Source organism: Electrophorus electricus, chromosome 14 (genome assembly GCF_013358815.1).
Source record: "Electrophorus electricus isolate fEleEle1 chromosome 14, fEleEle1.pri, whole genome shotgun sequence".
Lineage (NCBI taxonomy): Eukaryota > Metazoa > Chordata > Actinopteri > Gymnotiformes > Gymnotidae > Electrophorus > Electrophorus electricus.
Genome location: NC_049548.1, coordinates 7,665,682 through 7,687,866, shown reverse-complemented (window position 1 = coordinate 7,687,866; position 22,185 = coordinate 7,665,682). Strand labels below are relative to the sequence as shown.

At 42.5% G+C, this 22,185-nt stretch overlaps 1 protein-coding gene across 3 annotated transcripts in view; it reads right to left on the bottom strand.

Annotated features, from left to right (window-relative positions):
* svila (supervillin a) overlaps positions 1–22,185 on the bottom strand; it is a 40,656-nt gene continuing 18,471 nt past the window's right edge. For all 3 annotated transcript variants that reach the window (XM_035533212.1, XM_035533214.1, XM_035533213.1), the window contains exons 16-44: positions 20,130–20,505; positions 18,834–19,080; positions 16,954–17,086; positions 15,675–15,719; positions 14,916–14,984; positions 13,831–13,881; positions 13,308–13,476; positions 12,842–12,928; positions 12,223–12,309; positions 11,928–12,105; positions 11,379–11,551; positions 10,771–10,926; positions 9,748–9,884; positions 8,860–9,007; positions 8,508–8,653; positions 8,172–8,347; positions 7,077–7,224; positions 6,453–6,646; positions 6,240–6,322; positions 5,797–5,945; positions 5,535–5,640; positions 4,590–4,797; positions 4,294–4,427; positions 4,045–4,200; positions 3,718–3,861; positions 3,255–3,376; positions 2,930–3,085; positions 2,400–2,420; positions 1–906 (exon numbers count right to left, since the gene is read on the bottom strand). In XM_035533212.1, coding sequence (XP_035389105.1) covers positions 820–906; positions 2,400–2,420; positions 2,930–3,085; positions 3,255–3,376; positions 3,718–3,861; positions 4,045–4,200; positions 4,294–4,427; positions 4,590–4,797; positions 5,535–5,640; positions 5,797–5,945; positions 6,240–6,322; positions 6,453–6,646; positions 7,077–7,224; positions 8,172–8,347; positions 8,508–8,653; positions 8,860–9,007; positions 9,748–9,884; positions 10,771–10,926; positions 11,379–11,551; positions 11,928–12,105; positions 12,223–12,309; positions 12,842–12,928; positions 13,308–13,476; positions 13,831–13,881; positions 14,916–14,984; positions 15,675–15,719; positions 16,954–17,086; positions 18,834–19,080; positions 20,130–20,505 — 4,086 coding nt within the window. In that variant the 3' untranslated portion in view covers positions 1–819. The remainder of the gene's footprint in view (positions 907–2,399; positions 2,421–2,929; positions 3,086–3,254; positions 3,377–3,717; positions 3,862–4,044; positions 4,201–4,293; positions 4,428–4,589; positions 4,798–5,534; positions 5,641–5,796; positions 5,946–6,239; positions 6,323–6,452; positions 6,647–7,076; positions 7,225–8,171; positions 8,348–8,507; positions 8,654–8,859; positions 9,008–9,747; positions 9,885–10,770; positions 10,927–11,378; positions 11,552–11,927; positions 12,106–12,222; positions 12,310–12,841; positions 12,929–13,307; positions 13,477–13,830; positions 13,882–14,915; positions 14,985–15,674; positions 15,720–16,953; positions 17,087–18,833; positions 19,081–20,129; positions 20,506–22,185) is intronic.

The window sequence follows — 22,185 nt, the reverse complement described above, 5'->3', positions numbered from 1 at the left end:
GCAGATATACACTGTTCACTGTTTATTTCCCTCTAGTGTTATTTATATATTCACAAAAGTCTTAAAACTTCAGACTATAATATTTCATTATATAAACTGTACATGAACGCAAAGGCACTATACACTGTAGAATCTGAGCTCTTCTTCACCAATCTTCTTTAAATTCATGCTAATAAAACCAAACCCACATTTACCATACAGACAAAGACAAAACACACACACCCCCACACACACCCACCCCCACCCCAACATGCGCACACACACACAATTTGTTATGGCACGAAGACGTGCAGACTGGGACCATTATCATTAGTACAACACTTCAGATTTCTAACTGTACACTTATTCCTGCTTAGTCCCTGTAATGTCTTTCTACAAGGACAAATTATTACAGGCAATTATGTCCAAAGCAAGCCTGCAAGGAAGTATGGTTCTTCTGTTTGCAGAGGGGGCCAGCTGGCTGCAGGGCTGTTGAGCGGAATGGATGTCTGAACTGAAAAAAAAAAAAACTGAAAGATACAAAAGCTCCATCAAGGAAACACTGGTTTCCACAATTCACTCAAAAGTATGAGACATATGATGAAAACAGATCAAGGAGAAAAAGATGATATATGTTACAAGAGGCTGGTAAACCTCTGCCATTCCTTAACATCCACATCTTGATCTTCTTCTTACTGCTCCCTCACAGGAGTAAATTCACCCCTGTGCTTCAGAGGGTCCAGGTAGAAAGGGAGTATAATCTGTCGCCATGTGTGTGCGCGCCTTCTCACGCCCCCTGTACCACCACGAACATCACTGCATGTGTGACTCCGAATGCTTCTAGAACAATCCTTTGGCTTTCTTCATGTTCACCTGCTTCCATCCCGGCAGCACCTCATACTCACTCCTGGTCATCTCCAAGGCTTTCTGTAAAAGAGACACAAAGTGCTGTAAAACTGCAACACATCAACACCAACACACCCCTTTTATGAGATCCTGATTATGAGATCCTGACTGCCAATAGTGCAAAACTAGGCAAACTGCTTTTGAAATTACTGTGTGAGAAAATGTGCTTAGGTGGATCGTTAAAATTTTGGTTAGTCGACAATAAAAGTTTTAAAAACCTACTGTATTGATTTATTATGCAACTATAATGAAAGAAACTCCTTGCACCCAATCATTGATCAGGGAGTTGTGAAGATGCTGATCTTGGTGCTAGTACAAAGTGTTTCTTTCTAATTATGCCAAAATGAGGAAAACAGAATCTGTGGGAAAATAACAGCATTTGTGGAGTTCTGCTTCTCCAATATAGTTTCTATAATGATGTTGGAAATTGGTATAGCTCATGACCTTTTTGGCATATAAAAAGCAAGACTAATGTATGAACAATGCATTTTTCTCTCTCGTGTGCAGAAAGGGTTACACTTCAAACTGGCATAGTACCAAGGCTTGTGGTATTGTGGTCAGTTAGATAAAGTTTATTAGTTTGGACATTACAGTCACAGTTTACAGGCTTTTATTAGGACATGGTATAACTGGTACATTGGTATGTTAGGAAAATACATCCTTTGTTGACTGATCCATTTACTATTGCACTTGTAAATAGTTCATTACTGTTGTCATTTTGGTTTGAAATATTAGTCCATCTGGTTTAATCATCATGTTGAATGTTTTAGGTTTTGCAAGGGTGGTTTGTTATACATTTAGATTATGTAGATTACGTACCATTTGAATGGTTTGGCTAGAAATGATCAACCCAGTCTTTTTCCACAAGAATAGAGCTCCCACATTATTTAGTTTTAATCATTTCAGTACCCAGTCAAATTTTAATCACATCATTCAGTCATTTTAGTAAAAGCAAAAAAAATCCACTCTATTTCATCCCACTTTTGCACAGAATTTTTATGCCATAAAACTAAATTAAGACAAATCATATGAGACCAGGGCAGATGAGACATCTACAACTGTACCTGTTGAGCTTCCTCACAAGTACTTTTATTTTTATTAAACTTTTAAATTAAGCTATAAACAATTTGTGGTGATGTACTACATCAAAATTAAAATTAAAAATTAATTAAAAAGACTCAATCCAAATTAAAAGCATAATATTCAAAATCTAAAAGGTTATAATAATCAACTGTGACCTTAGTAGAAAAGGTTGATTCAAGGGCAATAAATTCAAAGTATTAAAGGCACTCAAAAAAAAAAAAAAAAAGCAATTAATAAATTAATATGAAAAACACATGCATGGAAAAAAGTGAGTTAATAATTTGTGCTAGGTGACTTACACACCCAGTTTACAGAGAAAGCACAATCTGGTGAGGGATGCAATACAAGCAAAAAGGAATTCTGGGTGATCAATTCCAAACGTAAGGATTTTGTGGATGTGGGGAGAACACCGGGGTTCTTTAAGAACTCACCTTCCCATAGGCCCCCACACCCTGAAGTGAAAGGAAAATTTAACCTCTGTCAGATGCAAGACTATTCCACCACAGGAGAAAGAAGATAGACAGAATGAGACACAAATAAGAGATGTTACGGAGACTTCAGACAAGAGGGGTAGGAAGAAGGAGCAAGACGACGAGACAATTTACAAAATAAGGGCGAGGGGAGAAAGAAAAAATTAGAGCAAAAGAAAGTGAAAAGTGAGAGAAAGATGGAGCGAGTGAGAGAAAGGGAGCATGAGAGAGAAATAGCAAGATTGAGAGAAAAAGCAAAAGAGATGAGAGACAGACAGCAAGAGAGAGAAAGTGAAGCAAAGGGACATGCTGTGTACACAGGTTTTAGAACGCAGGCATCGGTTTCAAAATGTACCACACAGAAGTAACAGTGTTTTACCCCTGATGAAGTCTACAGCACAATTCAGAACCAGAAACAGGCAGTTATTGCAAACAACATCCTTTCTTTTTAACTTAAGCAACAAGTGTTTAATCAGAAGTTAATAACTCACCTCAAAGTCTTCATCTGACAGATACGTCTCAAGGCGCAGAGGGTCGACACCTTCTGGGAGGGGCCTGTCCATAAGTTCAGACAGGGGATATGTGGTCTTACAAAGTCTGGTCAAGACGTCCTCCACGAGAATGATCTGATTACATACTTCTGCCTCCTACAATACAGGATAGGGTATAGAGAAATGGTCTCTGGTCATTCATCCATCAATCCATCCACACCCATCCAAACTTTGTGCTTGTCTTGGTTCATATAAATTTTGGCACTTTGGAATTGTGTGTATGGTTGTGCAGTTGTATGTCACTGTGTGTATGTGTAAGTACAACCTTCTCTGTGATCTCAGCGATATCCTCTCTGTGTTCCCAGCAGGGAAACATGTTTGTGAAGGTGAGGGGCTCCAGTCCGGCATGAATCAGGTAAGCTTTTGGAGGCTTCTTCTCATTCTTCTCTGTATGAGAAGACACACACACACACGTCGTTTATAAAAAAAATTTATTGTAGTGAGACAGGAGACAGTACAGATAAGTATTCAGATGAGTTTTGACCAAATCTGTAAAAATGTCTACTGCAGAGGCAAAGTATTAAAGAACTCTACACTTCTGTTTTAGAGTCATCCCTTTTTACTCATAAATCTGATCAACAAGAGAGCACAGGAAAGAATGAATGAATGAACGAACAAACAAGAGAGCCATATTGGTGTCAAGGTTTTACATTTATTAATTACATTATTAGAAAGTTTTTTTTGGGGTTTTTTTTTTTGCATTAACAAGCTTTATTGATTGGTGTTACCTCGGCAGTACTGGAGCACAGTTTCCATGGCGCACTTCCTGTCCGAGTCCCATCGGATGCGGGCGGAGCCTGTGTTATCACTGGCCTGAGGCCACCATCCCTGCCACAGGTACACCTCATGGTGATTATCCACCAAAAAAAGAGCTGTGAGAAAACAAGAAAACAGCCAAAAGGGAAATGACATCACTGCCCTGACAGGCATCATTTAGCTCATCTTTATGCAGTACTCCTTGACTAGAACAGTGTCTGGCAGGCCATTTCATTGTGAAATCTTAGTAAATGTGTGGAAACGCTTGGCAGTGGTGACGTCTGTCTTCTGTACTGCACCTGGCTGAGAGGCATTGTACAGATCCTCTTGATGGAAGGGCATGGAGTTGACCAGGCTTGCCTCTCTGTATGGACACCCAAACTCCACAGCAGCAAACTCCCCAGAAGTGCTGCTCAGCTGGTACAGTCGTGGTGTGAAGTTAAACTTCCCTACATCTGAAACACAAATTAACATGTAATTTAATTTGCACATGTAATATCACACTAGCACATACTGTAATACATAGAGAGTGGTTTATCTCGCCTCACCATGAATCATGCAGTCATATGCTTTCCGGTCCCGCCTTGAAAAGGCTTCCCAGAAGCCTACTGGTTCTGTTCCTTCCTCACATTCCTGAATGGTCACTTTGCAACTACTGTGAAGCCCCGCCTCCAGAGGACACCTGACAACAGAGCAAAACAACCAAGATGTGTGTATGCAAGCACTTGTGTACAAGCAAAAGACAGAACGGAGAACTATGCACGTTTGACATGGTTAGTGCGTTTGTGGACATCTGTGTGCATGAGTGCATGTGTGTGTCAGTGCGTGCCCTGTATTCGCTCACTGCTCTTTAATCTTGTTTGCGGTGGTGCGGCCCACATCTTTCGTGTGTCTCTGGGCCTTGCAGCCGTGCCACAGGTAAATGCTGGCTTTGGGGATGTTCAACAGAATCATGGAGGTCCGAGAGCGCAGGCTGCTGCAGTGACACACCACCTCCAGCAGGTGGCCCTCAACAGTCTTCTCGCCTCTTACACAGTACAACCGCCAGGCACCTGGACGCAAAAGGTCAGAATATCACTAATAAGGTCAGTCAGACGATTTGCATGCAGTGAGGAGAGCAGCACAAAGAGTGTGAATCTCATACCTAAGCACATACGGAAGGAGGCAAAGCTACAAACGGAGCACCTTTTTCAGAAGCCTCGCAAAAACTTGTTATATACACACACACACACATACACACACAATCATACCAGAGGAATTATTGCCACGCTTTAGTTGGAGCAAAGACACTGATCAATACAATCGGTAATGAACATCCACCTAAAAGCTCACCACTGATCAGTTGTGAGTTTGTAAGTGGGGCCTAAACCGGGTATATATTCTTGCATACACAGCACGAGCCCTAATATTTATTTATTTTTGGACTGCCACTGAAGCTTAGTGACATTGTCATATGAACACAAGGGCTGCTTTAATCCCACTGTTAGCTGGGCACTATCTGGACAAGCCAGCTGTTTCCTGTTTTCAGCCATATACTTGATCCATGACTGACATGTCGGAAACAGGAATTTCAATGTCAGAGACAAACCCCTCCTCATGTTAGTCACACTAACATTCTACACTCCTAACCTCTCATCACGCGGATAATTGCATGGAAAATATTTCTGTTTTGCAACTCGATATTGAAACGTGTCAGTACATTAATAAAGAAGTGTGCTAAAATGGACTAAATGACTAAAGGAGCGAACTAAAGCATTAGTCGTGAAGAGGCCAGACTCAGGGGACATACTCTGTGTATTCTCCTCTTCTTCTTCTCTCTTTCCTGCATGAATAATCATCCCTCCATTAAAACACTGAAGGAAACAGGGAAGCTCCTTTCCTTGCTGCACCTGGACCTGAAACACACACACCCTTACAGTCTTTAATACATCTTTCTATGTCGAAGGGCCTATAAGCAGTATATGATGCTGTATGCAGTATGTTATATTGATAATTCTATTATATTGCTTAAGCTAAGATTTCTAATGTCTGGAATACACCAGTGGAGGTACCTGTGCTCCTCGCTCCTCATCCAGCTCCACAGTGATCAAAGCTGAAGTTCCCTTCTCACTAACCGTAGAGTTACGACCCTGCCAAAAAAAATAGGCACACTTCTCCTTCCCCGGACCAATGATCCGCTCTGAATGCAGCCTCTTTCCAACTGAGGAAACACACACACACACACACACACACACACACACACACACACACGAAAGATATTCACTTTGTCATGATGGCTCATGCTGAGACATAGCTTATGAGTTTTTACATGGTGCTGGTATGAGAGTGGAGGGAAGGTAATCATTGACAGAGGGCTTACTTTAAGGACACATTAAGGAAGCAGACAAATGCACACTAGTTCCAAACCATTATGGAGAAATGACGTTGTTTGTGTTACTTTGTTGAGGTCCATGTGCAACCCCCCACCTGACAGAATCAGTGCCTGAGAGCTCACCTGCTGTGCTGATCATGTACTTCCATTTAACAACATATGTGTCTCCCTCATGGAACTGCCCAATGCTCTGCTTAGGCAGGCGACTGTAGAAGGAAACACACATCACACATTAAATTCCACCATATATCCACACCTTCTTTCAGGTTCGGCTTAAACATTTCACCATATAAAATAGCAAAATGCGTTCAGGTGACAAAATAATGAACTCTATACCTGTAGTCAAATTCCAGAATGTGCCACACATCAACAGACAGAGTGCTGATCTCAAAGTTTCGCCCTTCAGCTCCCTCCACCAAGCCGTAACCCCGACCCACGTCTACTCCTTCTAGAATGGTCCGAACAGGCGCGTGTGACAGCGGCAACATTAGAGAGGTGTTGTATGGCTGGCAATCTCCACTGTGTACCTCCTACAAGGTAAAAGTAAGTAGTAAACATTCTCCTTCCTAAAACTGTGTAAATGTTCATTTAAAATCTTTCAGGTGGTATCTTCTGCTATAGTTATATTTACAATAATAGTGAAGGTATTATCTTGGATATTCAAGAACTGCACATAATACTGCACTTATTCATCCAAGACATCCAAATCAGCAGCAGTCCTGTAGTTAGAAAACTGCACAATGAGATACAAGGTGGAGGCCAGCTGAAAAACTGGGCATGCCAACAGACTATGAATTACAGTTTGCAACTGTACACCTATCAAACATGTCTGTGACAATACAACGGCTAATGAGGCTAAGAGCAAGGAAGTTAGTGATATCAGTTACTCAGTCACAAAAATTCAAAAATAAAGCAAGAAACTAAAGAGCAGAATTGATATGCCTTTCAGTTTGGCAGTACCTTTTGATCTATGGCTTGTGTGTCGCCGTTCTTCTTTGAAGCCTTACTGGAGTCAATCCAGTCTAGAAACTTCTCCTTAAACAGCGTAGTCTCATTATGCTGGGTCAGCCTACCAAACACAGCCCAATCTGGACGACCCTGCCCTTTCCTAACACCCACACAGAGAAATAAATACTATGAAGTAGGTGTGGAAATGTATACAGATAGAGACAGGTGCATTAGAGAGGAGAGAGGGAAAAAAAGGAGAGAGAGAGTTGAGTTTAAAAAGCCCTTTATGTAGGAATCAAAGCCAGATTGTGAGAATTGCAAGAGTATTAATTAAATTGCATCAATTTGTTATTAGCATCCCTGTGTAATTTACTTGCACCTGGTTCTACATGCCATTTTTCTTCAAAGCCACAAATATTACAAGTGCATAAGTAGACAACAAATTCATGCTTTATCCATGATTTCACTAAAGCATGAAAATCTCATCACATCTACATACTGACCTTGACATGCTCACCTAGAAAACCTCTGAATCAGAAACTTTGCTTGTCTCAGTAGCAAGTTAGCAAGAGTAGCAGAGCAACCAAAAATAGAGTATGGTTAAAGCTAAATCCTGACCCTCCAAGAACCTGCGCCAGGAGCTACAAGGGGGAGTCAGTCTGGAACAACCAGATAAAGCATGAAACACAGCATCAGGACTATTACAGAGTCCAGAAACAGCCAGGTTAAACTCTGAACAAGAGAGAAACAGAGAGAGAGGGGAGATGTTTTTGCCAAATGGAAGCGCTTGGCCTTATGTTTTAGGCACTGCCATGGGTAACCAAGCTTGTGTTTATGAAAAACAAAAATTCCTGGCTGGTGTCCTGACAGGAGGAATGAGCTCAGTATTTGGAAGCATACTCTCCTAACAACAACAACAACAGACTACCCTTCCACCAAGAGCCTTCACCAGGTCACATCTTTAAAAGGCTCCAGGTGCCAAAACAACTTGCTACATAACACTGACAACACTATACAGCGAACATAACCACTAACAGGTGGCTGGGTGCATGCCGGTGCTACAAGCCTGCCTCCCTGCCTCTGCTGACACGTGCAGTCTTAGCTCACCTGGGGATAAGGGAGTTGCACTCTCCTGGGTCGAGGGGGTTGATATCGCAGGTTGTGTAGTCAAACGTCTCGTTCCACAGGTGCTTGGCCAGCTGAAAAGCTACCTTCCTCTGTGCCAGTGTCACCTCTTTACCATGCCATACATACACCTCACTGCCAAAATCAAACACCAGAACCTGCACGCACACACACACACACACACACACACACACACACACAATTCTTTAATTCACATTCATTGTGCAGCTTTAATTAGCTATACAACACTGTCACCGACGTGGTCATAGTGCTTTTAGCATTACTGGTAGCTAATGGCTGTGATGGGCGGGGCCTGACCTCTGTGGGGTGGAGCATGGTGCAGCGTGGCATTCTACCCCAGTAATCATCATCAGGCACCAGCTTGTCCTCCTGCAACCTGTAGATGCAGTTCGTCTCAACTATGGCGCTCTCGTAGAACTCATCCTCCTCTGGAGTCCCTGCAGCTGTGGCATACAAGCCGACGACTACTGTTATTACATACTAAACACAGATCTCAGATCAGCCCTCGCCATCCACATCCTCAAGAACAGCACTACAGCTGAAGCACGGCTCACACACAATCACACATGATCTACAGCATGTCGGGCACACATTCAATCTCCAGCATGCAGGCATGACTGTGGCAGAAGATGAGGATAGAGCATATTGCCTTGGTAGCTGCTCTGTCCTCCCAGAATCTTCCAGAAGTCCTTGGCTGCATGGCTGTGTGTGTTGATCCCCTCTTCGACAACCTGCACATACAAGGCTCTGCAGCCCAGGTCGTGCTTTGTCTGGATGAAGGTGGCCAGCTCAGAGGCCTGTAGAGAGGAGGAGAGGTTTACCTTCACCTTATGGCGCAAAGAGAGAGCGAGAGAGAGTGAGCTTCTATTTGCCCAGATCACTTTGTTATACATATCTCAATGTTTATTACATAATCTCTTGTTCCTCACTCTGGATTAATATGAAAAAATAATGAGTAAAGACTTCATAGTCATTGTTAAAAGGGGTACTTGCTCAGACGTGGGTCAGATTCAACCCCATACACATTTCAGTGTTCTCTGTTTTTGAAAAACATGCCTACTTGACAGATCTTTGCTTTGTGAGATTTCCTGTCTTTTAAAACCAACGTCCTGCCTCTGGTGTGATGTGTCAGAAGTCTAACCACAGTACTGTTTTGACATGGAGGTACTTGTCAAACACGAATATGAACAGAGCTATTTAAATGGAGCAACAAGTAATATTTTGTGTGTTGTTTCTCAGTTTATCTGTGTACTACTGTGGGACAATAAGTAGTATTAGATTTGAATTCCATTTAAATTAATATATAGAGACAAAATTAAATACATTAATGTCCTTAAAATCCCTGCTCTACTGGAGTCTCACATTCCACCCTTCGATTAAAGCCATAAATGACAATGCCGTCATATTCTCATGTAAGAGTATCTGTGCAGGCATACATAGGGGATTTTGGTGTTTCATTCACCAATTAGGCCCCATTCATGTAAATATGTACAGAATTAATGACATGCTTGTCTCCATTATCTCCATAAGCACTCACTTTGGCCTTCTCAATGACGTTTGCAAACTCTCCAATCCAGATGAAGCAGAAGTGGGGTGTGACCAGGAGGAAACAATCGCCACTGTTCAGAGAAGAAGCTCTGGGCTCAACTAGCCTGGTCTGGACGTGCCGTCGACCTAATAAAACGTTTAAAAAAAAAAGAAAAAAAAAAAGGGGGAAACTGCATGGGATGTTCCTCAATTATTTCTCTATAGGAACAGGAGAATAGTAGAATTAGACAGTGTACTACTGAAGACTGGGGGGAGGGGTGTTACCGCAATGAACAAAACCAGCGCATAATACATACACTCATGCCTTATCCAGCACAGAATACCTACACTCATGCCTTATCCAGCACAGAATACATACACTCATGCCTTATCCAGCACAGAATACATACACTCATGCCTTATCCAGCACAGAATACATACACTCATGCCTTATCCAGCACAGAATACATACACTCATGCCATATGAGAGCTAGTGCTCTGCAGCCGCGGTAAATTTAAAGAGACGGCCCAGAACATGAACAATGTGTCCCCACCATATTACACTGAAGAAAGGCAGTCTGCAAACACAGTGATGCATTGATGTTCTTAAACACAAGGACAATTCCTAATATGTGCAAGCATATCACAGGACCCTGAGATGCAACATACTCTACTTACAGCTGCCAACTGAGCTGATAACTCATCAGTTAGGTGATGGCACAAGCAAGGTTCAATTGGATAATGCACACTAACATAGCTCGTCTTCTTTTTTTTAATCTCAGTCTAGAATGATGTGTCTAGAGTGGGGAAATTATTGATGTTGGTGAACACAGTGGTAACAGCTAGAACTAATTGATTTTATTCTTCATAAGCACAGAAACAAAATAGAAAACAGGGTGGATTTACTTAAACTGTTATAATCTGTGTTCGCCATAATACACATGTTGCATGTCTGCATAAATGTGCATGCATATGTTAATGAATGGAATATGCTGGATGTCTCATGCTATCCAGGGCTGGCTGAGTTACTGACCTTTGACCTGGATGAGCATGGTAGTCTTGTAGGGCATGTGGCTATTGTGGGAGCTCTGCTCAGTCATATTCACACTGCGTAGATTCACACTGCTGAAGTTCTCCTTACTGGCCAAACCAGCCAGAGCCACAGCTGAGAACCCACTGCTCTTACTCACTGAGAGAGAGAGAGAGAGAGAGAGAGAGAGAAATAAAAGAGTGGGGGGGGGGGCTATACTTGTCTCAAAATGTGAAATGAAGCAAATATATACACAAATACAGAAAAGCAGTCACATGGTAATACAGACTACTGAGACAGTTCCTAGTACTGTCTACTATACTAGTCTACTGGCATACTGGTATGTGTGACTGTACTCTGCAAAGGGTTTTGCATGTGTAGATTTCTTTGAGGAACACAAAGCCACTTGTGTGTATATTATATATATAAATTTAAAAACACACACACACAAACAATACACAATACACTCAATCCTTAACATGTGTGCAAAACATAGCTACCAATGGCTTGTGACTTGTATTTAGAAGTCTCATCTCAGAAAGCCACCATGAGCAGTCACACTCCCAGTAACCCATCACCCCAACTTTTTTTCTGCTCTCTCCATTGCTCACTCTTCTCCTGTTTCATCCTCTTGCTCTCCAGCAGGCCAATGTTGAGTCTCTGCTCTGTGTATTCTTGTCTCAGGTCATCACGGGCTGCAAGCTGCTTCAGAGGGTTCCTCGACGCCTGCACGTTTCGCGCTGGACGCACCGCCAGCTTATGCTGCACCATCTCTGAGGTCAGCCTGGAAAATACCCAGGTAAAAGGTCAGGACACACAACGTAGTTCAAAAACACAACAACAGGTCCAAGACCTTCTGTGTAGTTCTGTGACCACCCACTAACTGTGTTTTGGGCACTGACAAATGTTTGCAAGTTGCAGTTAAAATACATCTGCAGTGTTTGGGTTGAACGTCAGGTTTGGTGGCCATACCAACAATTAATTTGACCGTTATCTCCCAGTGTGCTATTCTGGTCACCACCAATGCCTGGCTTACATCTACTGTTACAGTAACATCCAAGATAATACCTTATGTAAACATCCTAAAATGATTATGCTCAGTGTAAAGATGGTAAATGTCTATCTTCCCATACACATCAATTAATAATTTAAACTCTTACTTGGGCATCTGAGCTCCAAAGATGGCATCAAAGTCATCGTCGATCTCCACTTTGCTGGCAACGTTGACAAGCTCCTCTGTGTGTTTGTAGAACTTATCAAAGCACTCATCATCCAGGGTCATGACCTCTTTAACTGACTTCTCAGTGACTGTAAGTGTAGTCTCCTGAAATCCGTCCACTGAGTGACAGACATGACAAGAGTAAACAAATGAGTAGGTTAAAAGCTGCAGATTTTAGCCTTTAGTTTTAGTACATCAGTGTTCTCGCACGGGGCAGCTGGACTGGCATTGCTCACCTTTACTGTTGAGCCGACCCAGGAAGGACTCCAGCTTGTCCAACTTCTTGTCTGACTCCAGTTTCATGTCTTGCCTAACCTCAATCTCTGAATAAGCATTAAATATAAGGTAAATAATGGTATTTCTTGATAGAATGTGATAAGACAAAACACATATCAATTATAGTTAGAAGCAGATCAACACAGCATTCACAATTCTTTGGTTTATAAAACAGGTTATTGTGCTGTGGCAGTCAGATGCGGCTTCAAAAAAAGCCCTGGCAACAAATGACAAGACACAGGATGATGGTGGTGGGTTTTTGCTGGGTTTGGCTTGAACTTATCAAATATTCAACATCATATCGCAAAGGCAGCAGTTGCAGTATACACAGATAAACATTAAAGTATAAACAAACATTATGATGTACCAAAATAATGTGCAGTACCAACAAGAACTCCTTTTTGAATCTGCTCAGATCCTTTTCAAAAAAAGTATACCAAAACTCCTTTAATTCACCAAATTATTTTCTGTATTCCAGATGAATATTTGTATTTTATAAAATGTAAAAATACGCAGTGTGTATGTGCTTCCGTGTGTACACACACACACACACACACACTTGTGCGTGTGGTCCCTTACCTTCCTGAGGTTTGGAAATAGCATTCTTGTTTTTGAAGGGTGCAGAAGACAATCCGGGATTTACAAGCACATCAGGGGCTGCAAGTCCTGACACAGTGTTGGAAATAACTCAAACATTCACAGAGACGACATAACCACCACTACTAAAACTGTGTCTGGAGTGATTCAACCACTCAGAGAACATATGACCACAACTTCTACAACACACTGTCTCGAATAACTCAGCCATTCACAGAGACTTCATAACTGTGACTTCTACAACACAATGAAATACCATATAGTGCATGCCATATTACATTTTGCTAATATTAGCTAATCCTCAACACATTCAGAACTGAAAAAATTCTGAACTATGCCACTGTACTGTTTTAAGGAGATGATATTTCAGAGATATTATTTAAATAAACAAACAAACAAACAAACAAATAAATAAACAAATAAATATATGCATGGTATGCTGTCTGACCTTTCTTGACCATACGTCCAGCCACGGTGAACTGGGTGGAGTCATTGGCCGCTCCCTGACCTTTGACCTTCCAGGCACTCTCTTGAGCTGTAATGAGCTGCTTGCGCTCCTGGATGGACATCTGCATGCGCTCAATCCTCTGGGCCTCCTCTTCCTCACCTGCCATCCTCTGGACAAGAGGGGCACAGACAGACAGAAACTTACCACTTCATCTCATATTCAAAGAGTCTGATTCAGATTCATCGCTGATGACTTTCACAAATGGTTTTTTTTCCATTTTAGATCATTAAAAAAATAAAATCTTTTAGCACAATTTCTTCATTACAAAACCCAACCCAAAAAATCAGGGTTCCTCAGCATTCTTCCTCCCAAAACCTTTAAACATGTGGTGCGCTGTGAACACGTAGCTCTGTACACCAGAAGCAGAGATGCCTTTCAGAAGTTTGATGAAGTCCATAAAAAGCAAACCCTCATTTCAGTGCTAATGTTGTGTGTGTGTCAGCTGTTGCATGATATAGAGCACCTTCCTTCTCCAGGGGTGACGTTCATCGGCCTGCACGAGCAGGGGTTTGGCCTTCATGGCAGGAAGAGGATAGAGGCGCAGGAAAAGACAGGTGAGAAAACAGGTGAGTGGAAAGAGAAGACAACAGATGAGAAAGCAAAGATAAGACACAGCAAAGGCCAGGCAGTACATGACATTTAACCTACCACCCCCCACCCTACTGAACTTCAAGGGCAAAGAAGCTCAGGTGACAGTATCTCAGGTCTATATACATTTTTTTTTTTTTGCAGAAAGTAACTGTAAATCAGAAACCTTTGTGCCAATATATCCATGTTGCACATGTACATACACCTTGCTGTTAGGTATGTGCATTTTTGTGTACAGACTGAATGAAGAGAGTGACATTCTATTCTAACTCTTCTGGTAGAGTCTTAAGTGTCCTTGGACAATAGTTAAATAGTTAAAACTAAAACTTGAAAATTGCATCTCAGTGATCTTCAGGAAATATTACATAACCAAAGGCAATAATTGTATGTAATGTAGAACAATGTTTTGTAGAACAACATGAAAGCAATTTCTTTGAACTGAAATATACATGCAGACAAAAGAAGCTGAAGTCTTTTTGAGGAGGAGCAGAGGAGGAGGATTCTCTTTTTGAGAATGTGTGTCAGAGAGAGAACGCCTCTCACCATGAGTGAATCAAGACTACAGCTTTGTTAAGAGCTAAAGCAGGCACTACAGCAAGTATACCAGTCACCAGCACATCCAGGATTTAACAAGCTACCAAAATAGCAAATTTAAGTTTAAAAAATAAAAATAAAAAAGATGTAAAACATAAGATGTAGGGGGAACTAGGAGACAGGAAATCGCTGCGCAGTGGGATGTGCTTCGGCCCATGAACAGGGACAGGCAGATGAGCTCAGAGTAATGGGAGCAGAGCAAAATTAAGGAATAGTAATCCACTGGGGAGAAGAGCATGGCACGGATATGGCACAAATATTGAGCAGTTCTTCGGTGCAAAATGAGATTGTACACATGAAAGACTGCTTTAAGGAGCGCGTCCACGACCCAGGAGAGAACGCCGTTACCTGCATTCTCTTGCTCACCTGTGGTGGGGGATCAATGGGATCCAGAGACTCAGAGGCACAGGAAAGAGTGGAAGAAAAGACAGGTTCCTACAGAAGAAACGGAGGGGAAAAGAGACAAGATGGAGAGGTACAAAAGAAAGGATGATGGAGGGAGAGAAAGCAGCAGACAGAGATGACCTCTATGTAGAGCAGTGATACTGACCTCAACAAAAAGAAAAGTTGAAACTGAAGTGAGTAACAAACATCACAATGCACACAAGATTAGCTTCAAAACACACCGCCAATGTTACCTATATGTAATTTTATCCAAAACAGGAGGACAGATCAATCTGAGTTTGAAACAAGTCACAATTGATAATATTTAGTACCACAATCCAAGACCAAGTACAACACGATGGCTGCAATGACAGTATAATGAGGCCATATAAATGTGGTCAAAATAATCTCCCATGATGGCAAGGCAGAACTGCATAAAGCCATCACTATAGATATCACAGGAGTCACCTCCTTTTTTGTTAATGTCAACTGGTTTAAAGTTCAAATGCATTGCCATCAAGGTAGTGATATGAACTCGCAAATCCACCACCACAAGCAAGCGGGTAGATCACCATAACAGCTGGGAAGAAACAGCAGTACAGCACACCGTCACCGTAATTGTGAAGTCAAACACGCACTCACGCCACCACCATAACAGCAGGGAAGAATCATCAGTACAGCACACAGCCACACCCCCAACAGTGGCTTGAAGCCTCACAGAAGAGGAGCGGTTAGTCTTACCCAGAGCTGATCAGAAACTGCAAAGTCATCTATAATCCCATTGCCCTAAAAAAGGGGGTAAAATGAACAAGGACAAGAATGGCCCTAAAAACCTTAAACAATACAACTGGCTCTAGAATTTTTTTTTTTTTTTTTTTTATCTCACAGAAAATTAGTGCTTTTCTCCACATTACCCATAAAAGCACATAGTTTGATTCCTCTGTTGTCTTCTAGGTTCATTATCTTTTATTTATTCCACTGCATGCAGAAAGACTTTAGGGCATCTCTAAATAAAGACTAAACAAACCACATTACAACTGAAAAACATTCGTGCTCAAGAGTAATGGAATAATAAGATTACCAGAAATTATGGTGCTTGAGTCTCAACTGAAGGGTAAAACCACTGCTACAAAAGTACCTTAGCTCACAATTGAAACAGTACAACCAAAAACATGAAACCAAAACCATGACACTACAGAAAAGAAGCTAGCATTCAAAACCAGAATATCCATATCCCAAATATGGAAGATATCAAAATTCTTCCATATATATGCATCTCAAACAATTACAGGCATATTTCAACACAGATAAACTACTCTTTCTACTTAGTCAGGTAAATGCATTAGAACAGGGGTATTTCTATTTACATTTTTGCATATTTATATACCATTTTTGACTTAGAATGTTACAGACCTGCTTAGTCAAGTTCAATCAGACAAGTGATACTATTAAGACAGTATACTCCTGCTTAAGGTAAATATAAAGGATGAAAATAATTTAGAATTTGCAGTACATAGGACACACAACTAAATACAAAAATAAAACAAATTATTCATGTTAATTATACAGGAAAATGCATTACAAATTGGATGGATGAATATTATTACACGGCCCCATTCAAAACACAACCACACTTGGCCAATAAATTCCACATCAACCCTAAAAACAGGCAGCAGGGAATCTAGGGGCAATTTTACCCACCACTGCCAGAGGCGCATGAACGCGTGCAGACAGAGAAGAGGGAGGCCACACACTCCCATTGTGTTCAAGCATCCTTTGGAATGACTCTCTGACAGTAAACAACCATAATTTTCAGTTTTTGACTGGGCAATAGATGGTTATGTGATACACAGTTGAATAACAAAGTAATACCTCTTTTTCTGCATGTGCAAATAAACTTGAGAAAAATTGATTTATATTATGCATTCAGATCTAAGCAGAAAATATAAAGAACAAGAGTTTGGAATGTTGACACTGTTTCATCCAATAAGTGTTTAAAATTTCAATTTTGAGGAGTTACCTTCTTCTTAAATGTCTGCTCCACCTCCCAAAGCTGAGCATGCCTCTCTGAAATGGCCACTTTCACAACATCCTGCTTCTTATTGATCCTGTTTCTCCAGTCTTCCTCACCACTCTTCCTCAGCAGAGCCAGTCTGGCAGACACACACACACACACACACACACACACACACACACACACACACACCACACACACACACACACACACACACACACACACACACACACACACACACACACACACACACACACACACACACACTCAGAGCAAGCCAAATCCAAATCTCTTCTAGAAACAGAAGCAGTAGCAGATAGCAGAGGGTGCAGGGACAGAGGGCCCAATAGGAGAGGTGGAGCAGGACAGAGGCACAGAGGGCCCAATAGGGGAGGTGGAGGAGGACGGAGGCACAGAGGGCCCAATAGGGGAGGTGGAGCAGGACAGAGGCACAGAGGGCCCAATAGGAGAGGTGGAGGAGGACGGAGGCACAGAGGGCCCAATAGGAGAGGTGGAGGAGGACGGAGGCACAGAGGGCCCAATAGGAGAGGTGGAGCAGGACAGAGGCACAGAGGGCCCAATAGGAGAGGTGGAGGAGGACGGAGGCACAGAGGGCCCAATAGGAGAGGTGGAGGAGGACGGAGGCACAGAGGGCCCAATAGGAGAGGTGGAGCAGGACAGAGGCAAAGAGGGCCCAATAGGGGAGGTGGAGCAGGACGGAGGCACAGAGGGCCCAATAGGGGAGGTGGAGCAGGACGGAGGCACAGAGGGCCCAATAGGAGAGGTGGAGCAGGACGGAGGCACAGAGGGCCCAATAGGAGAGGTGGAGCAGGACGGAGGCACAGAGGGCCCAATAGGAGAGGTGGAGCAGGACGGAGGCACAGAGGGCCCAATAGGAGAGGTGGAGAGAGAGCGTACACAAAGTGATTATATGTGGTTACTGCATCATCAAATCAATTTACAGTCCTACTTGTTTACGCCAGAAAGTCGCTGGTGGCATCAGATATCCAATCATCCATCATGTGTACAACACTTTGGTAACAACACTGCGGTCAGTCTGACATTTCCGTCTCTATCAGCACATGTCCACAATTATGGTGGCAAGGTGCACTTATAAACAGACAGAAACTTCAAGATCATGATCTCGGGCTACACTGACTCCATGATATTAGGATGACGCAAATATGAAAAAGGAAAGTATAGATTTGATAACCAAGGTGTTGCTTTATATCACTCAAAAGAACACTTGGTTTTGGTCATTTATGTAAACATCATGATGTACAGATGGAATCTCATGCATGTCACAAAGAAATGAAACCATGTTGTATATTTTTTTTATGTTCTGTATATCTCCTGCGCTCTCTTTCTGTCTGGCTCTTAAAAACACATCACACATATGTACTTGCAAAAATAATCTTTTTGCTAGCAACATCACTCTTTTAAACATTTGCCTCCACTTTGACAGACTGCCAGGACTACAGTGTCCTGGAAGCTTTAACATTCATAAACAGTTCAGTCCAGTCTGGACTTTAATGATCAAGCACATGTCTATGATCCACCACAGCCTTATATAGAAATGCTTCATGGGTCCTGGCCTCTGTCACATCTCGTCAGACCACATTCCAGCACTCCAAAAACTTCCAACGGAGAAAAATCACACACATGCAATTAGGCTGTAACAGTGTAACTAGAAATGTATTGAATGTCTAGTGAAAAACAATACTATTCATGAACTAGTGTTCCAAAACTGTGTTTGAGAGGTGTGTGTTCATCTAATCTCCCGTCACCCTTAAAAAGCCAAAAGGAGACGTGGATGCACGATGAAGGCATACACTTTGGTTCACCTCAGTTCAAGCACTAACACACATGCGGTAAAGGCAGCTCACCTGTCTTTAATAGATATTTGCTTGGATGACATAATGTCGGAGAGCTCGTCCTCCTGTCCCGCGTACAAGTCCTGCAATCTCTCTCGATTCCCTTCACCGTCCTCAGCAGCAGGCCGTCCGGACTCGGGCGACTGCAGAGTGTGTGTCTGAGCGTGTGTATGCTGCGTGAGAGAGGCGCTCCAGCTCATGGGCTGTGATGCAGCCACCGCTACTATGCCTTTTGCTGCAACTGTCTGCTCAGGAAGACCTGTTACACACACACACACACACACACACACACACACACACACACACACACAGGAAGCTGTTAGGACAACCCAGTGGCTGAGCTTACACACACCCCAACCTACACAGCATTCGGATGGGGGTGAGTGTTATTTTTCCTGGTGCCATGCTATTGGTGAGATTCTCACAGTTTTATCTGATTTACATAAATAATGCATGATGGGAAAACAAACACACACACACACACGAATGTACATGCGCACACACGTGCTCTCTGTAGATTCAAATATAAACGGACCACATCCACAGCAGGAAATGGCATCTCAGAGTACGGTGCGAAACACGCACTCTACCGTTCTCTGTAACATTACTGAAGTCTTCTAGTCAGACATGCACATCATACCAAAACAAAGCTGCATGCTTCAGAAAGAGCAGGGCTGGCCTGCCATCAGTTCTGCAGGACATATTCCATGCATACTCAGTAGTGCGAGCACGCAGAGCATAGAAGGACAGAGCAACCAAAAATATATGCACACACACAGGTTGATTTATTAGGTACACCGTGCTAGTACTGGGTTGGATGCTCTTTTGCCTTAATTCTTCACAGCATAGATTCAACAAAGTGCTAGAAACATTCATCAGAGATGTACGTCCATATCGACAAGAAAGTATCACACGGTTAATGCAAATTTGTCGGCTGCGCGTCCATGGTGCGAATGTCCCATTCTACCACATCCCAAACGTGCTTGTTGGATTGAGATCTGGTGACTGTGGAGGCCATTTGCGTACAGAAAACTCATCGTTGCGTTCAAGAAACCAATTTGAGATTATTTGAGCTTTGTGACATGAAGGAAGTAGCCAGTTTGTGAAATACTCAGACCAGCCCATCCAGCACAACAATGCCAAGTTGAAAGTCACTAAATCGCCCTTCTTCCCCATTCTGATGATTGGCTTGATGCCTTGCTACCATGTGATTGGCTGATTACATATTTACATTAACGAACAGTCAAACAAGTGTTCATAATAAAGTTGCCGGTGAGTGCATGTATATGTTGTCCACTTTTATCCTACCTGGCACTGCTGTTGTTGACCCCTGTTGACTGTCCGTGTCCTGAAGATCCCAGGAGGTCACTGCTTCCTGGCTGTGTCCCTTTGGTCCATCCCACTCTCTGGCTGGCTGCTTCACACTTTCCGGAGAGGGGTGCTTCCTCTTGCCAATACCCAAGTTAGGCTCCTCGCTCTGGACTGCAGATGGTTCAGAGGGCCCTTTCAAGTTCTGGACGGGCGTAACAGTTTGTGATTGATGCCAGGAAGGGAGGGTTCTTTGGTCATAGGTTATGCTGGACATGTTGGGAGTGGTCAGGTGGAGGTCACCAGCATGTGCCGTGGAAACTGTGGAAGATCTAATGGCTGAAGAGGAGGTGCTTAAGGACGACACACCTTCAACCTGCAGTCGGGAGAAGACCGAAAGAATATATGAGAAGGGCAGGGGGAGAAGGGTGCAGGGAAACAGATGAGGACACTACACAAAGGACACATGAAAGGCAGGAAGTATGATAAAGGAGACAAGGCAAGAGCAGTGTGGGAAGACCAGCAGAAGAAGTAAAAACGGATCAGCAAGTGAAATGGAATATCAGTGTGCCCAGTAACAGGAAGTCTCAACACAGGGACAAACACAAACACTAATACACACTTGTATAAACATGCACACACACACATGCACGCAGACACACATACAGTTAATCTTGCTGACTCATCAAAGTCACCATCCTCAAACTCACAACCACAAGTAACAAAAGATCATACACACAGAGAAACACACAAAATTGACATACACTGAGGAAAAAAAACAAACAAACCAAACACACACACACACACACACACACACTGTTCATAAGGCTTTCTAATCAGGGAAAGAAGTCACTGCATTCAAAGTCTATGCACTCTCAAATCACAAGCAGCACATGATGCACCAAAGATAGCACACTCAGATATTCTCAAACTTCATGACACACACACACACACATGCATACACACCTGGGAAACAAAAGAATAAACCTCTTAAATGACACTATAGAGGAAGCGAGATCTTATGACCTTTACACAAGAGAAAAAGCCTTCTCTGCACCAGCTCTAGACCCATAACACATTCAGTACCCTCCTGCAGCAAAGGCAGCACGGATGGGACACATCCTAGAGGAAGCAGTGGCACAAACACAGTTCCGAACAGATGGCCCATACTACACACCAGGCTCATCAATGGCTTGTCCAGGGAAACGGCGAATTAGAACACTGCCTCTTAACGAAAACGGGGTTTGTAAAGGACACTTGCCATCAGTACGAGGCCACACTGACATACAGTGGATTCAGATTCACTTTACTTGTCTCACACTTTACTGTGTTGTGGTTTTGATTTCGAATGGAAATAGCTGCAATTTTTACCTGTAATGAAGAAATGTTTTCAGAAATTTGAAATTGAAGTTTTAAAATTTCTTATTCACAAAAGTGTTCAGAACCTTTACTGTAGAACTCAAACATGTGGTCAGAAGCATCCTGTTTACAGGTAGACCCCAACTCCACTCTACCTCGTGCAATTTCAATTGAGTGGACATAGCACTCTGCCATCTATAAGGGCCCACAGTTTGTCAAATGTATCAATTCATCACACTTAGATCAGGGCAAGGATATAAAACAATATCAAAGTTTTGAGTGTTCCCAGGGCAGTGGCTTCAAACAATTCTGAAATGGAAGAAGCACAAAATTGAACATTCCTAGAATTGGCCATCTACCCAAAGTGGGAATCTGCGCAAGAAGGGCCTTGTTCAGAGATGGGAGAACCTGTTTGACAGATAACTATCTCTGCAGCACTGTATAAATCAGGTCTTTATGGTAGACTGGCAAGACAGAAGCCACTGTTGAGTAAAAGGCATATGACAGCCCCTTGGAGTTGGTAGAGACAACAATTATATCTATTCAAAATCAAATGTAAATGAATGCAAAAATGCCAATTATATACATTCAAAATCAAATCCAAAACACAATAAAGTGTGCAACAAGTAAAGGAGCGTGAATACTTCCTGAATCTACCATACGTGTTAAGACTCATAGCTAGCAGCATGCTAACATA